Below are 16,052 nucleotides of genomic sequence, written 5' to 3'. Positions count from 1 at the left end.
AAAAAGTCAACAGAATGAGATTGAAACTGCATCTCTCCACTTTGAGGTACTTGCTGCTTGTTAGTACACAAATGCAGTGTGCCACTGAATATGTATGCCCTTTAATTCACAAATATAAAGGAAAGCTTATTTTTGCTGTTATTTATTAAAATGTTTACATCAACTTTATTTTTTCACAGGTTTACTAAAAGATAGCTACTGGATAGTATCCAAGCATCCTAAAATTAACATAAATGCTGCAAATATAACACATCAAAAACCCGATTTAGTACTTCATGTTTATAAACAACAATCTGTAAAGATTGAGCCAAATCATTGTATACTATAGCCATATCATCCATTTTCTAATGCTGCAGTTAAATAAAACCTGTCTTTGTAATCTTTTTAGGGAAATTGACACAGATTGTGTTTGGACACTGGGATGTGGTCACATGCTTGGCCAGATCAGAGTCCTATATTGGTGGAGATTGTTATATTGTATCAGGTTCTCGTGATGCTACACTTCTGCTGTGGTACTGGAGTGGCCGACATCATATCATTGGTGACAACCCCAACAATAGTAAGTTGCCTTTGAAAAGAAGAATTGTCACTTAATGTTATGATTTTTGTATAAAGCATAGGACAACAGGATGATTAGACTTTAGTTGTCAAATATCCTGTTACTATAATAAGAGCTATGAAAGAGTGAAAAGAATGTAAATGCCAGAACTAATAATTAGCTGTTTTAGGTGTTAGAATTTACAGTAATGATTTTTTAGTAGTATTGGGACGTTAATTAAGATTTGTAGTTTCACTGTGTGTCTTAAATCTGTGCAACAAGATTTGTTGCAGATGATAATTGGGAGAAAGAGAGTTAATAAGTTTTATTTAATGTACTTCACATGTACAGAAAGCTTTAAAGACAAAGGGAAAGATTTATAATGTATAATGTTAGCTACTTGATCTAGTTTATAATTTATGGAATATGATTTTATGGTAAATCAGGTATCATTTAAATGACAACATTCACCCTACTATTGATTTTCATCACACACCTCTCATTAAAGCAAATTCATCTTCTGCGAAGTAATGATTTAGCATTGTAATATTTAGAAGAAATAAAGCCTGTTTAAAAATGAACATCTTCCTATGATATTACAATAACATGGGCATACTGAATATTTTAAGCGAACGAGAGATATTTTTAGAAATAAATCTGATGACGTCACTGATCCTTATTTCAAAGCAAAGTTGTATGGATATTTCAACACACTGCAAGCAGCAACAAGCACTGCATTGAAACAACACACAATTCATTTTTTAAAAATGTTTTCATGGGATGTGGGTGTCATAGGCATTTGATGTCCATCCCAAATTGTCCTTGAACTAAGTTGCTGTTAGATAATTTCAGAGATCAGTTAAGAATCAACCATTATGCTATGGGTCTGGAGCCATATAAAGCCCATACAAGGTAAGGATGACAGATTTCCTTCCCAAAAGGATATTTGTAAATCAAATGAGTTTTTATGGCAATCGAAAAGCTTTGTATTTCGGATTTGTTAATTAATTGTATTTAAATTCCACTAGCTGCTGTGGTGGGATTTAAACACACTTTCCCAGAACATTAGTTTGGGCCGCTGGATTATTAATCCAGTGGCATTGCCATGCCCCCATCACCTTTCCTTGTTAATCCAGTTTCACTTGTTTGGCGATCAGCAACACAAAGTGCCTGCGAGGTTGATGGTAAAGATATACAATCGTATCTAAATGTTAACACAAACAAATAAATGAAGAAGCAAAGTGATGACTATCTCTTTTATGATGAAACTAAACTGATTCTAAAACTTTAGTATGTGTACCTACCTTGCAATTTCATGCTTTCTTGTGGAGTTTATCAAAATATCTGATTATGTTCTATGTTATGCAGACCTTACCTGTTTGTTTATTCAGCAGTAGGACAGTTTTGTTTTCATCATCTCACTTTTGAATCCCAAAGCATTGTCTCTATAATAATAATAGATCACAAAACAGTCACTAAGACTGTTGTATAATTTATATTCATAGTTTACTCAAAGGGATCCATTTTAACTAATCCCATCTGTTACCAAACAGGTAAGGGGCTAATTAAAATGGAGCAGGTGGGTTACGCATGCCTTTGTGTGGTTGACTACAAAATGAAATTGCAGGCTACCCAAATAGTTATGGCATCATGTATATGTAAAGTTGGATCTGCTTATAATCAGCACCAAAATTGCTATTTTAATATAAAATCTCATTGAAGGTGTAGTGATAAGCTGTCTTGAAGAGAAATCAGAGCCAGAAGATGCTCAGCAAAAGATTATTCCTCAGGAGTAAAAACTGAATCGAGAATTTGTTATGGAATATTACACTCTGATTGTCTTTCATTGAAAACTATTATCCTATTAAATGCATACTTGGTGAACAATGGAAAATAAAATGCTTAAATAGTCAAATATAATATAGAGGAAAATTCCTCTTTGCAGTTCAGACAAAGTGTGTGTAGGAACATAGTGTTTGTCTGAAATGCACAAGTTGTTTGCAATTCAGGTGAGCTTGAGTTATTTGCACTTCATTGAAAAAATCTTACATATAAATGCTGCTCTCTATTGTCATTTAACATCACCTTTTATGGGTTCTAAAATTGAAACTGTGATAGATCTGGTGCCAGATGCTTTAATTTGATGCGGAGCAATTTAAAACTGAAAAAAAAACTAATTTAAAAGTGATAAAAATTAATTTGCACTCCCTAATTGAAGCTGTTGCACTATGCTGAAGAGCTGCAAGACTCCGACATCTTATGTTGGAATAAGAGCTGATTGAATCTTTTTTTTGTCAGGCAGGTGTGTTGCACTTGGTCAAGAATCCTCCAGAGCATTTCTTGCAATATATTACATTCAGCCCTTGACTGCAGTTCTCTTGAAGGGATCAATTCAATTCACACTGTATCCCAAGGGACTGAAAGTCCATTGATTAGAGGGATTTCACCTGACATTTCTCATTAGACAGCTCCAAACACCGTGCATCAATGCATTTTTGTTTTGGTTTTGGGTGGGGGTTACATATTGCATTATTGTATAAATCATGTTTAGTTTCATAAGTGATCTATAAAACTGATCATTTGTGTTTGGAATCCATTAACCATGGCATTTTATTTGTACCTTTTTAAGTATAACTATTTTTTTCAAATTTTGGTTTCTTTTTCCAATTGTTTCAGTTTCCAGTTTATGCTCTTTCATTTCTTAATCAAAAGGATTAGGAAGGTCATTATAATGCATTTGCCAAATTGGTTGTTTTAATATATCTGCAAAAGATAACTTGCTGTCTGATTTATTTTCACCACTTTCTTTCCTTGCCAGCATTAAACCTCAACTCGATGCCTCCCCCTTATGGCCCAACCCTTACAGAGATTAGCAACACCTTGTGTGGACACTGCCACTTGTCAATCTACATCATAGTTTGTACAGTGCAGTTTGCTGTGATACCACCCTTTCTTTGTTTTAATCACAATTATGTGACATTTAGATGATACTTCCAAAAGTTTAAGATTATTCTATCTAAAATCTATTTCATTATTAAATTGTTTAGAAAATATTTATTTCCTTTGAATTATTAAAATCCTAATTGGGGATCAGTTAACTTAATTGGCTGGCTGGGATGCAGAATGTTGCCAACAGCACAGGTTTAATACCCATGTCAGCTGATGACATTATTGAAGGTCTCATTTTCTCAATCTTGCCCCTCGTCTGAGGTGTGATGGTTAAATCCACAACCTATCGCTCTTTAATGAGACAGCAGCCCTGCGGTCCTCTCAGACTTTCTTTACTTTCTAAGATCGTAGTGATTGCTAAAATTACAGTCGACATGTCGTTCTATTATAACACGCGTTTAATCATGGCAAATTGGGTGCAATGCAATTGACGAATTGGGGACACTGTTTCTAATGCACATACTTGTAACATGATTTCAGTACCAATGCTTTAAATGCTGTTTCTAAAGCACGGTTTTTCTATAATGTGTGGTTGCACGAGAACACGGACATCGCGTTATAGAAGAACTGACTGTGTATATAAAGCAATAAGGGAACCTAACTTCAATTTTATAGCATTTAATCAGTCAATATTCAGTGTTTTTAAGAAATGCTGAATTCTGACTATCTTTGAGATTATACAGTCTTTCCACAAGTATCTTATGTTGACAATAAATCCTAAAAGAGAATAGTCGCTTTTAGTTTAATCTTCAGTTGAATTATTTATGATCTATGTTAAAAGGACTCTGTTGTTTGTAAGTCGAATTTGTCATACCTTCTTGTTTCATTCAACTTCTGTGGTACTCACAACTCCATAACAAAACTGAAAATGAATCAATGATTGACACTTCAAGATCACATTGGCCACATTATGTAGAGTAATAGAGCCATAGAGCTGTACAGCATGGAAACAGACCATTCAGTCTAACTTGTCTATACCAACCAGATAGTCTAAATAAATCTAGTCCTGTTTGCCTGCATTTGGCTCATATCCGTCTAACCCTTTCCTATTTTATATACCCATCCAGATGCCTTTTAAATGGTGTAATTGTATCAGCTTCCACCAATTTTCCTGGCAGCTCATTCCATACATGCACCACTCTCTGAGTGAAAACATTGCCCCTTAGGTCCCCTTTTAAATTTTTCTCCTCTCACTTTAAACCTGTACCCTCTAGTTTTGGACTCACCCACCTGGGGGAGAAAAAACCTTATCTATTTTCCCTATCTATGTCTCTCATGTTTTTATAAACCTCTATAAGGTCAGCCCTCAGCATCTGAACCTCCAGGGAAAATAGCCCCAGCCTATTCAACCTCTCCCTATAACTCAAACTCTCCAACCCTGGCAACATTCTTGTAAATCTTTTCTGAACCCTTTCAAGTTTCCTATTAGCGGGAAGGGGTGGCATGGTGGCTCAGCAGTTAGCATTGCTGCATCACAGCACCAGGGATCTAGATTCGATTCTAGCCTCGGGCTGTGTGGAGTTTGCACATTCTCCCCATATCTGCATGGGTTTCCTCTGGGTACTCTGGTTTCATCCCACAGTCCAAAGATGTGCAGGTCAGGTGAATTGGCCATGCTAAATTGCCCATAGTATTAGGTGCATTAGTCAAAGGGAAATGGGTCTGGGTGGGTTACTCTTCGGAGGGTCGGTGTGGACTGGTTTCCACACTGTAGAGAATCTAATCTAATTTTAAAAAGACTGGAATTGCATGCAGTATTGCAGCTGTGGCCAAACCAATGTCCTGTATATGTAATCATCAGTTTCTGGTTCTGATCTTAGTAATTGGCCAAGGCAATCTTCACTGATACAGTCCCATATAGTTCCCTGGGCTGTGAATTTATGGAACCTGCCAGAGTAGGCAAGGTAGTCAGTGGGCCTGCAAAATTGCAGTTTAGACTGCGTGGCACATTCCTGCCAGTGGAAAAAACTGACACCTATTTAGTCAGCAGCAGGATTAGACTGATGTGGGGAACTAGTCTGATGGCTAATTAGACTTATTATTGAGCCATCTAAAAGCTAGGCTACATCTGACCCCACTGGGATTTAGCAGTAAGAATTTAGAAGGTGCATCCTTCTCAAAAAATCTTTCTTTCTCATTAGGATAAATCTTTGCTAAGTGTTATTAAATATTTTCTTAAAAATCTGCCAATACATTGCAACTGTTCTATCTTTTAATCTAATTTTTCACTTTAGCTAGCTTTTCGTTTATTCCAGTTTAAAATGTCTGTACGTTTTGTCCCCTTTTAAACTGAATGTAAAGTTCTGTCATGTTCTGATCACTGCCACCTGGAGATTTTTTTTTAAATTAAAGGCTCCTTTACCTCATGAGGTTATTGGTTAATCTCATCTCAATGCTCATTATGCAGTCCAGAATAGCCTGTTCCCTGGTTGGTTCCAGAATGTGCCACGCGAAGAAATGGTCTCCAATAAAACTATGAACTCATTTTCTAGGCTACTCTTGTCAATGTGACACATGTAATCTATATGTAGATTAAAATCACCCATTATTATTGTGGAAGCATTTTTACATGGCACTTTTCTCTGTTCTGTATATTCTGTTCTACATGTAACTACTGTTAGGATTCCTTGAAGGGGAGGTGGTGGTGCATTGTGAATAGCACTGAACTAGTAATCCAGACCCCAAGTAAATGTTATGGATTTGAATCTCGCTATGTGAGATGACGAAATATGGACTCAATTTTAAATATGAATTTTTGTTAAACTTAGTACAGTCTTTGCAGTCTTTATATAAGTGAATTAAATTCAGTAAAAATCTGAACTAAAAAGCTTGATAAATGGTGATCATGTAACCACTGTTGATTGTTGTAAAAACCCATTGGTTTATTAATCTATTTGGGGAAGGAAATCTACCATCCTTTTGTGATCTGACCCAGTGTGACTCCAGACGTACAGCCATGTGGTTGACTTTTAACTGCCCTCCGGCACATAGAGATGAACAATAAATACCAGCCTATCCAGCAACACATGTTGGTCATTCTGTTATAATGCCCATTTCGTCAACACAAATCTGCTGGAATATGATTGACAAATTGGGGATGTTGTTTCTACAGCATAAACCTTTAAAACACATGTTGGCTGTAACATGATTACAGTGCCAATGTTTTAAGCACTGTTTCAAAAGCACAATTTTTCCATAACACAGAGTTTTACAAGAACGCAGCCATTGTGTTATAGAACTGTACATTTCAAAAAGGAATTTTTAAAGAAACCTTATTCTTGCAAGTTATATCTTTCTTTTCATATTTCTTACCTCTATCCAAACTGACTCCATAGGCTAGATTTCCCAACTTGAGGCAAATTGTTATTTTTGGGGAGTTTTATGGCAGGTGTTCTGTTGTGGCTCACAGCAGCTTTTCTTTTTGCATTATCTTCTGTTTCTAAATGCATTAGTTTTTCAGCCAGCCTCTTTAGCATTCTTCACATGTAATCACGTGGCAGGAGAAGTGAAACTGTCACCACTGACAGGACCTCTGTACGTTCAAGCCTCAAGTGCCATATTTAAAGTCCAGCTGAAAGCAACTTCACATACTGCAAGCCAGGAACTGCCTTGCACACAGTCCTCTTAGGAAACTGAAATATTTCAGAAAGGAAATCTAGCAGCCTGCTTTCCAGATAGGGACCTGGAGATACTTTGTAAATGGGGTGATCAAGGGAAGAGTCATCTTCGCTCTGGCTCAGGATGCTCACTCCGCTGCTCTTTTAAGATCTGCTGATTGCCTAACTTAGGGTCTTCTACTCACCTTCTCTGGGTGCTGCTGATCACTTACCTTGGCTCTTCCACTCAGATGTTTCTCTAGATGCTGCTGGATGTCTATCTCGTAGTCCTTCTCTTGTTTGGTCCTCCAGGTGATGCAGACTGCCTCCTTAAAGGCACTCCTGTCACCTGCTCCTCTAGGCACGACTGAATCCCTATCTCAGGGAACTCTGCTCAGCTGCTCCTTCGGGCATTGTTACTGACTGGCCAGTCCAGAATTGGCATGTTTTATATGAAAAATGAAAACGTGATTGGGATCTGTGTCATATATGAGCAAGCATGAACATGAACCTTCCATTCAATTATTTATTTTGAATACAATGTTTTAATGTTGTTGAAGTCTTTATTAACCATTTTTTCAAAAGGAGCCTTTCTATGTTGTTTTTAAAAATTCCTACTGCAGATTTTGTTATGTTTCACATTAATCCATCCAATATCGCATGCAACAACTATCTCCTGGTGTAACGATGGCTGTAATTTGATTATCTTTCATCTTGTAAGATGACAATTTGTACTGTGGTCAATTCTATGCTAAGCATCACCTGGTGTGGCTCAGGGGTACAGTTCTAACATGATAGTTTCAGCTGCAGAGCAAGACAGTGGGCTGAGAATTCAAATATATTGCACAAAATGTAGAGGTTCAAATTGAGAATCTACTTTTATTGTCAAGAAGTAGTTTTCCTTCTTTGCCTGCATTCACAATACAACCTCTAACCTCTCATCACATCAGTTAGAAATGACTTGCCTGTGACTGAATAATCAATTTATTTTTAAAAGGTTTTTCTGGTTCTAGACATCTGTTACAGATATCATACTGTTATATTTTCTGTGCCATGTTCTCAATTTCTCTTGTGGAATCGAAAATCAGGTCCACCCTCTTCAACAAAAATCTTGCTTCCAAGCTTTAGATTTCATAATAGTTTGCATTTTACTTGGTTAGCTTTCTTATATTTTCACCACCTCCCACTCTTTGGGTGTATTTTCATTTTGCAATATTCCCTGCCCATAAGGTCAAGCATTGGAGAAGTGGGGACACCTTATTGTAGCTTATTTTAGCTACACTATTCCAGTTCAGCATTTCAGCTGGTAAAATTATTTCATATACTTTTCAGAAATCAAATCAGTACTTTGATGACTCCGGATGAAGTGAGTGACCTTCGGTGACCGCAATCATCTTCCTTTGTGTCGGGCCTGGCTGTAGCTCCTGGAAATGCTTCCCCTGATCCTCCTTTTTTTTTAACCCTGACTTCTTTTTTCCATAGTGGACAAATGTACATCAAGGGCAGACACTCTCACCTCCGCTCATGACTTTCTTTCATCAGTCCAGTTAGAGGAGAAAGAAAAGCAAACTGAGAAATGAAATAAACCTGTACCCCAATGGTGATACATATCTCCCTCCCTCTTTTTGGGTAATTGTATGAATTAAAAAAAGATAAGTGCTGAAATTTTAAGTGTCATATATTTAACAGGATGTAAAATTATTCAGTGTTGGCAATGTTGCTTTAATTCAGAGTGTAAAATATGCATAAAAAGTTCATTTAACAATATCCCAGATATGTTAACTTTAATTTTTTATGACATTATGTGGTCTCTGATTTTTATTTTTAGGTGATTATCCTGCTCCTAGAGCTGTCTTGACTGGGCATGACCATGAAGTAGTTTCTGTATCTGTGTGCGCTGAACTGGGACTTGTCATCAGTGGTGCCAAAGGTGAGCAGGCATGCCTCAGCAGGAAGTGTTAATACTTTTGTTATTTTAATGATCCTATGTTTTCCCTTAAGCCTAGTTTAATCACAAAATGCCATTCATCAGTGGAAATGAACAATTTCATTCCTTTCTGGCAGATGTTAGAGGTTTTTCTGAATATATTCATGTTTTTTTTAATAGAAGGGCCATGTTTGGTGCATACAATTACTGGAGATCTTCTTAGAGCCCTGGAGGGACCAGAAAACTGTGTCTACCCACGTCTTATCTCTGTATCCAGTGAAGGTCATTGCATCATCTACTACGAGCGAGGAAGATTCTGTAATTTTAGCATTAATGGCAAATTATTAGGGCAGATGGAGACCAATGATTCAACTAGAGTAAGTGGCACTCAAGATGCAAAAGCGTGACATACCCATCTTTTTAGCATAATAGACCTTAAGGTTATGACTGTTTGTTTGAATTTTTCACACTTTTTCCAGCTTGCTATCCATCAGGTTGGAACAGTAATATTCTTCCACAATTGTTTATTCAAGTGATCAAACCTATTTTTTAATTCTCAATCTTAGAACTTTTGAAGTTCCAGTTACTGCTGCACACTCTTGAGCTGTCAGTTTCTAAGGTAGAGTTCACACAGTGCTAAAAATGAACTTGATGGATGAGGACATTATCAAAGTAAACTGCTTCTGATACAGAGCTTCATCCCCCAGTAATTAAGTTTCTGACTTCAATGAATACAGGAGAAAATTAATCCAAACTGAACTTAATGATTTCTAATCATCAAAGAAATATTATAAAAGCAAATTATTTATTGTTATGATGTGAAATACCTCAATGTTCCTTGATATGCTGTGAATCACTGATAACTTTATAAAGAACATAGGTACATTAGGAGCAGGCATCTGCAACTCGCACCTTTGAGCCCTCTTTGCTATTTAACATGACCATAGCTGATCTTATCCTGAACTCAACACCACTTTCCTGCCTCCACCCCATACCCCCTTCTTCCACTTTTCATCTGAAACACATCTATTTGTTTCTTGAATCTGTTGATTGATTCTGCCTCTACTGCACTCAGGGGGAGAGAGTTCCATAGTTTCTCAACTCTCTGAGAGAAAGAGTTCCTCCTCACTTCGGTTTTGAAGCTACCTCCTCTCAATCTGTATCCATGACCTCCTTGTTCTAGACTATCCCACAATGGGGAACATCCATTCAACGTACACCTTATCAATCTCCTTCAGTATTTTATATACCTCAATCAGATACCCCCTCATTCTTCTGAACTCCAACAAGTACAGCACCAGCTATTGAGCCATTCGTCATACAACAGACCTTTCATCCCTGGAATTAATCTGGTTAACCTCCTCTGAACTGCCTCCAATGCCACCACATCCTTCCTCAAGTAAAAAGACTAAAACTGGACACAGTATTCCAGGTGTGGTCCCACCAATGCTTTATATAATTGTAAAAACACTTCTTTACTTTAATAATCCAGTCCTTTTGCAATAAATGCCAAAATTCCATTTGCCTTTCTTATTATATGCTGCACTTGTATATCCATCTTCTATGAACAAGGACACCCAGATCCCTCTGCACTGACACAGTTTGAATCTGTTTCCCATTGAAATAATAATTTATTTTTCTGGCCAAAACGGATAACCTCACACTCCATCTGCCTGATTCTGGCCCATTCTCCCAAACTCTCAATATCCATTTGTAAACTCTTTATCTCCTCAGCACAGACTGCTTTCCCAGCTACTTCAGTATCTTCCATGAATCTTGCTACGTTACACCCTGTCCCTGCCTGCAGATTATTTATATAGATTGTGAATAGTTGAAGTCTGAGAACTGAACTCTGTAGCACCTCACTATTTACAGTTTGCCATCCAGAGAAGGGCTCATTTATCCCAAAACATTGTATCCTGTCAGTCAACCAATCCAAGCCAATACTCTACCTCCCCCCAACCCCCTGCCCCAGGATCTAACCTCTTGGACCAGTCTTTCATGCAGCATCTGTTAAATGCAGTCTGAAAATCTAGATATACCACATCCACTGAATCCTCATTATCAATCTTGCTGGTTATAACCTCAAAGAACTTCAGCAAGTTTGTTAAGAATGACTTGCCCTTCATGAAACTGTGCTAATACTGGTGAATTGAACTTTGCTTTTCCAAGTATTTAGATATCCCCACCATTCCATTTGACTCCAGCAATTTCCCCACTCTAGATGTCAAGCTAACTGGTCTACAGTTTCCCACTTTTTGCCTATCTCCTTTTTTTGAATAAAGGTGTCATATTAGAGTGTTTCTAATCAAGTGGTACCTTTCCAGAATCCAGGGAATTGTTGAATATTGTAATTCATCCACTGTCTCTGCTGCCATTTCTTTTTAATACTCTAGGGTGCATGCCATCAGACCCCAAGGGTTTATCTGCCTTTGACTCCATCAGTTTGCTTAGTTTCTTCTCTCTAGTTAAAGTAATTTTGTCAAGTTGCTCTGTAGTGGGTGTAGTTTTTGGGAAGAAATAATCTTGCACTGTGAAAACAGGCAAAATGTTGGTTTAGTACCTCTGCCATGTCTGAGGTTCCCATTAACACTTTGCCATTTTCATCATCTCAAGGGTCTACGTTTACGTTCGGTATTGTCATCCTTTTTATAAACTTAGAGTAACTTTTGGTAGCTGTGCTTATGTTTTCTGCTAATTTCCTTTCTTAGTTCATATTAGCTCTTTTTATTTTGTTTTTAGTAGCCCTTTGCTGACCTTTAAAGTTCCCCTCCAAATTGCTGCTACCTTTTGCAGTAAGGTAGACATGCCCTGGTTTTTGTCTTTGTTATCCTGGACGTCCTGTTAAGCCAAGGATGATTTTTGACACTTTTACAGTTCTTCTTCCTCTCAGGCACACACTTTAATTGACAGGCATTTAGCATCTCCTCCAGCATTTGCCACTGTTCTGCCCTTCAATGTTTTTGCCCAGTCTACTCGGGCCACCTCCTTCCTTTTAACAATCACTCACTACCAAGTCTAGTTATTTTGGATTTAGCGTTCAGTGATTCTGTTTTGCCTTGCAACATGTTTGGGTGCCATTCAGAAAATAAGCAAAACCTAATGTGATCTATCTGCTTGTGCAGTAGTCTAATTGGTCCTGAAAGGAATTGCTTGAAGCCACCAAATAGGAAGTACAACTTTTTTCAGTTTCCCATATAGCGGAGACAGGCTTCCACTTCAGTTCCACGTTACAGTTCCTCCCAATTATTCTCCTCAATGCCAGACACATCTGCAAGCCAACAACACCAATTTCTAACTTTCTAATGATGCAAGGAAGTCATTGTGCAGTGGTAGTGTCACTACACTATAATCCAGAATTCCTTATGTTTTGGAGACAGATGTTCAACTCCCACTATGGAGGATGATGAAAATTAAATTCAGTTTTAAAAAAAAATTGGAATTAGAGGTTAGTCTGATGGTGACCTTGTTGATTTTTATAAAATTCCATCTGATTTGCTAATGGGAACTTAGGGAAGGAAATCTTTTGTCCTTAGCTGGTCTGGCCGACAAGTGACCTCAGGCACTCAGAAATATTCTTATCTCTTAATTACCCTCTGAAATATCCCAGCAAGCTACTCAGTTCAAGGTCAACAATGGATGGGCAATAAGTGCTGGTCCAGACACCACCCTCATTCCATGAACTAATAAAAAAAATTAGATACTCAGGTGACATACATTTGAAACACACTCAAAATTACACATAATGTTTAGGGTCACGTTGCAATTGTGCCTCTCATTTTATATGTAACTTCAACTTCTCCCCTTGGTGTCTGATCCAATTTATTAGTATAATTAAAAGATATTTAAAAAGAAATCTTCTAAGTTACTGAATATTGATATGTATTCCCTCAAGGCTTTACTTCTCAGCAGTGATGGACAAAACTTGGTAACAGGCGGAGATAATGGTGTAGTTGAAGTGTGGCAAGCCTGTGACTTCAAACAACTATATATTTATCCTGGTTGCGATGCTGGCATCAGGGCTATGGACCTGTCACATGATCAAAGGTAACGGAAAAACCAAATTGGGATGTAACATAACATAACTTCCATTCATATATCATTATTATTTCAAATAAAATATTGAATATTATACAAAAGTTTTGATACCCCAGTAAAGCCAGGATATAATAAAATGGATAAAATGCTGCATAGATGCACTAACGTGTCACCAAAGAGACTTACAAGTTATGTAATGAAATTTGAAAAGTTTGGATTTTCTTTTATTAAAGGAGATTGAGGAGTGATAACTGGAGAATTTAAAAGACAATGAAATAAGGTATATAGTATAGTGGCATCCACTGGTTAGAAAGTAATAACAGTGAACAGAATTAAGAGGAACACCATGAGAGTCTAGCATTTAAGGTTAATTTGCTGAGTTAAAAATTAAGTCTGATTATGCAGCATATTTGATTCAAAAGCATAATTCATCTAGGAAATTATATTGAAGTTTCCATATTATTTGATTATTTTCATACTTTACCACAATTTGCAAAGTAATGTTCTGAGATCAAATATTAAATGTAACATTATTTTATATCTGTTACAGGACGCTGATAACAGGCATGGCTTCGGGCAGTATTGTAGCTTTTAACATAGATTTCAACCGATGGCATTATGAACATCAGAACAGATACTAAGCCAATTTTAGGGGAAGCAGAAATGTGATTGCCAGTTCCACCTGAGAGCACAAGTGCTGTAGTGAATGCCCAGGCAAAGTGGTGGAACATGATGCCCTCTGCATTGACGTCTGTTATACATTCCATTACATCTAGCAATAGTTGTACATTGTATTCTTTATGTGTAAAAGCAATCACGATGGCCATTTTTTTTTCTATCACCGAGCACCAGCTACAACAAACAGATGCCATATAAGTTTATGATTCACTAATGTAAACTAAATGAATCAGAATGTTAATTAATTAATGCTTCCAAGTAATTCTATTGATAATGTGTCAAAACAGTTGTGAAGAATGTATCCAGTTATTATTCATAATACTGCAAGCTAAGAGGCAAGCATTTTAAAAAATGCATTCTTCATTTACAGTCTGTACCCAATCTATCAAATAATACTTTTCATAAATTCTACTTTAACTCATCACCTTTGATAGATACTGAAAATCCTGAATATGTTTCTTAACTGATTTGAAGTTCCATCATGTGGTCTATATATCTCGTGTTCCTTAAAATAATTTTTCCAAAAAATATACTGGTGGAACTCAGTGGAAAATAACAAACATTTGTAGAATTGAGGACGAAGTTGACTTGACTATCTAATTTTACAGTGTGGCAATGAGAACCGCATTCAATTTTGTGTTATTATTTTACAAACACAGTTTGGTTGCTGTACACTGTAAAAGTTATATTAATGAGGTGAATATTACAAGATCTCGGCTTCTCCAGCTTATAAACTGCATTTTCAGCTTTCCTAGTAGGCACAAGATTAGGAGTACATTGCATTTTTTTACTGTAGCAAAAATCACTTAATATTTCTGGCATATTAATCAAATCAAATGCATACACGGGGTAAAAAAATCACTTCATGTTTTCTTCTTTGTATATTTGGTGACTGTATTGTCAAAAGTCATAGATGTACATACTGTGTTGGTAGGGCTAAAAGGCATGTAAACAGGAATGTAGTTTTCTTGGAATTACACTCACTTGCAGTTTATTTAATTAAATAATTATTGGATTCTTTGTATTGGCATTTTGCATCAGAAATATTATTTATTGCTGCGATTATTGATTTGCCATCCACACTGTAATAGTAAATTTTAGCACTGAGTTCTTTACTTGTTGTTTGTATTTAAACAATTAAAACCATGAAGAAAGTCTGACTGCGTAATTAAATTGTACATCACATATGTGAGCAATATTATGAGTTTTTAGTCTAGAACTGGGAGGGGGGAATAAGCATCTGGAAAACAACTTCATTTCATCTGGAAATCACAGTGAAATATTTTGGATATACAAAATCCTTGAGCTATTGTAACGCTGTTTTATGGCAAAGATGTAAAATATGCCAGATGTGTGTCAATTCAAAACTAAAATTGAAAAAAATAAAATATGCAGAGAAATAAATTGTTCATTCTTTTGTCAGTATAGTATCCTGTGGAGCTTATGTTAATCTTGTCAATCTAAAGAAAAGAGAATATGTTTTCATTTAATTGAAAATGCCTTTCTGTAATTGCTTGTCATTGTTTTTGCTTGGCAGTAAAGTAAAAACACTCCAAATCCAAATGGAGTTCTAGGTGATCAGTTTTGGTAATTAAGTTTGAATTGCAGCAACCCACAAAAAGTAGTACAGATTTCACTGAGAAACTCAGCAGAGCATTTAATGGAATGGAAAACCTTTTTCTCTTGAATTTTCTAAACATTTGCCTGAATAAGTGCAGCTCTCGCAATACTCTGGAAGCTCTACACTCTCCAGTAGAAAGCAGCCCACTTCATTAGCGCCCATTCTACTGCTTTAAATATTCACAACTTTCAAAACTGATGCACATTGGCAGCAGTGCGTACTATACACAAGATGTACTGCAACATTCACTGGAGCACCTTAGACAAAACCTTCCATACTCGTGATCTTTAGATGGCTCAGGCAGCAGATGTATTGGAACATCACCAGACATCTTCTACCTAAGGAACATATCATCCTGCTTTAGATTTATGTTACCGTTCCTGATTCTAGATTGAAATAGATAAAGTTATGTTTTGAAACCAATGATTATGGAAGGAATTGCAGTACCTGGGGAGGCATTGGCCTATAAGTATTATCATTAGATAATAATCCAGATACCCCAGGGAATGTTCTAGGGATACATGTTTTCCATACCACCATGGCATATAGTGCAATTTGAATTCAATTTTAAAATTCAGGAATTGTTGATTGTTGTAAACCCATCAGGTTCACAGAAGACCTTAAAGAAGGAAACTGCCATCCTTAATTGGTCTACATTCTGCAGACTCTTAGAAATATGGCCGATTGTAACTGCAATAGCCTAAA

General features: G+C 36.7%; 1 protein-coding gene across 7 annotated transcripts in view; it reads left to right on the top strand.

Annotated features, from left to right (window-relative positions):
- nbeaa (neurobeachin a) overlaps positions 1-15,135 on the top strand; it is a 913,644-nt gene extending 898,509 nt beyond the window's left edge. For all 7 annotated transcript variants that reach the window (XM_072577218.1, XM_072577214.1, XM_072577213.1 and 4 more), the window contains 5 exons: positions 389-559; positions 8,912-9,013; positions 9,191-9,387; positions 12,906-13,057; positions 13,599-15,135. In XM_072577218.1, the coding sequence (XP_072433319.1) occupies positions 389-559; positions 8,912-9,013; positions 9,191-9,387; positions 12,906-13,057; positions 13,599-13,689 (713 nt within the window). In that variant the 3' untranslated portion in view covers positions 13,690-15,135. The remainder of the gene's footprint in view (positions 1-388; positions 560-8,911; positions 9,014-9,190; positions 9,388-12,905; positions 13,058-13,598) is intronic.
- The last annotated feature ends 917 nt before the right edge of the window (positions 15,136-16,052 follow it).

This window comes from Chiloscyllium punctatum, chromosome 9 (genome assembly GCF_047496795.1).
Source record: "Chiloscyllium punctatum isolate Juve2018m chromosome 9, sChiPun1.3, whole genome shotgun sequence".
In the NCBI taxonomy this organism is placed as follows: Eukaryota; Metazoa; Chordata; class Chondrichthyes; order Orectolobiformes; family Hemiscylliidae; genus Chiloscyllium; species Chiloscyllium punctatum.
This window is presented reverse-complemented; position numbering and strand designations above follow the sequence as displayed.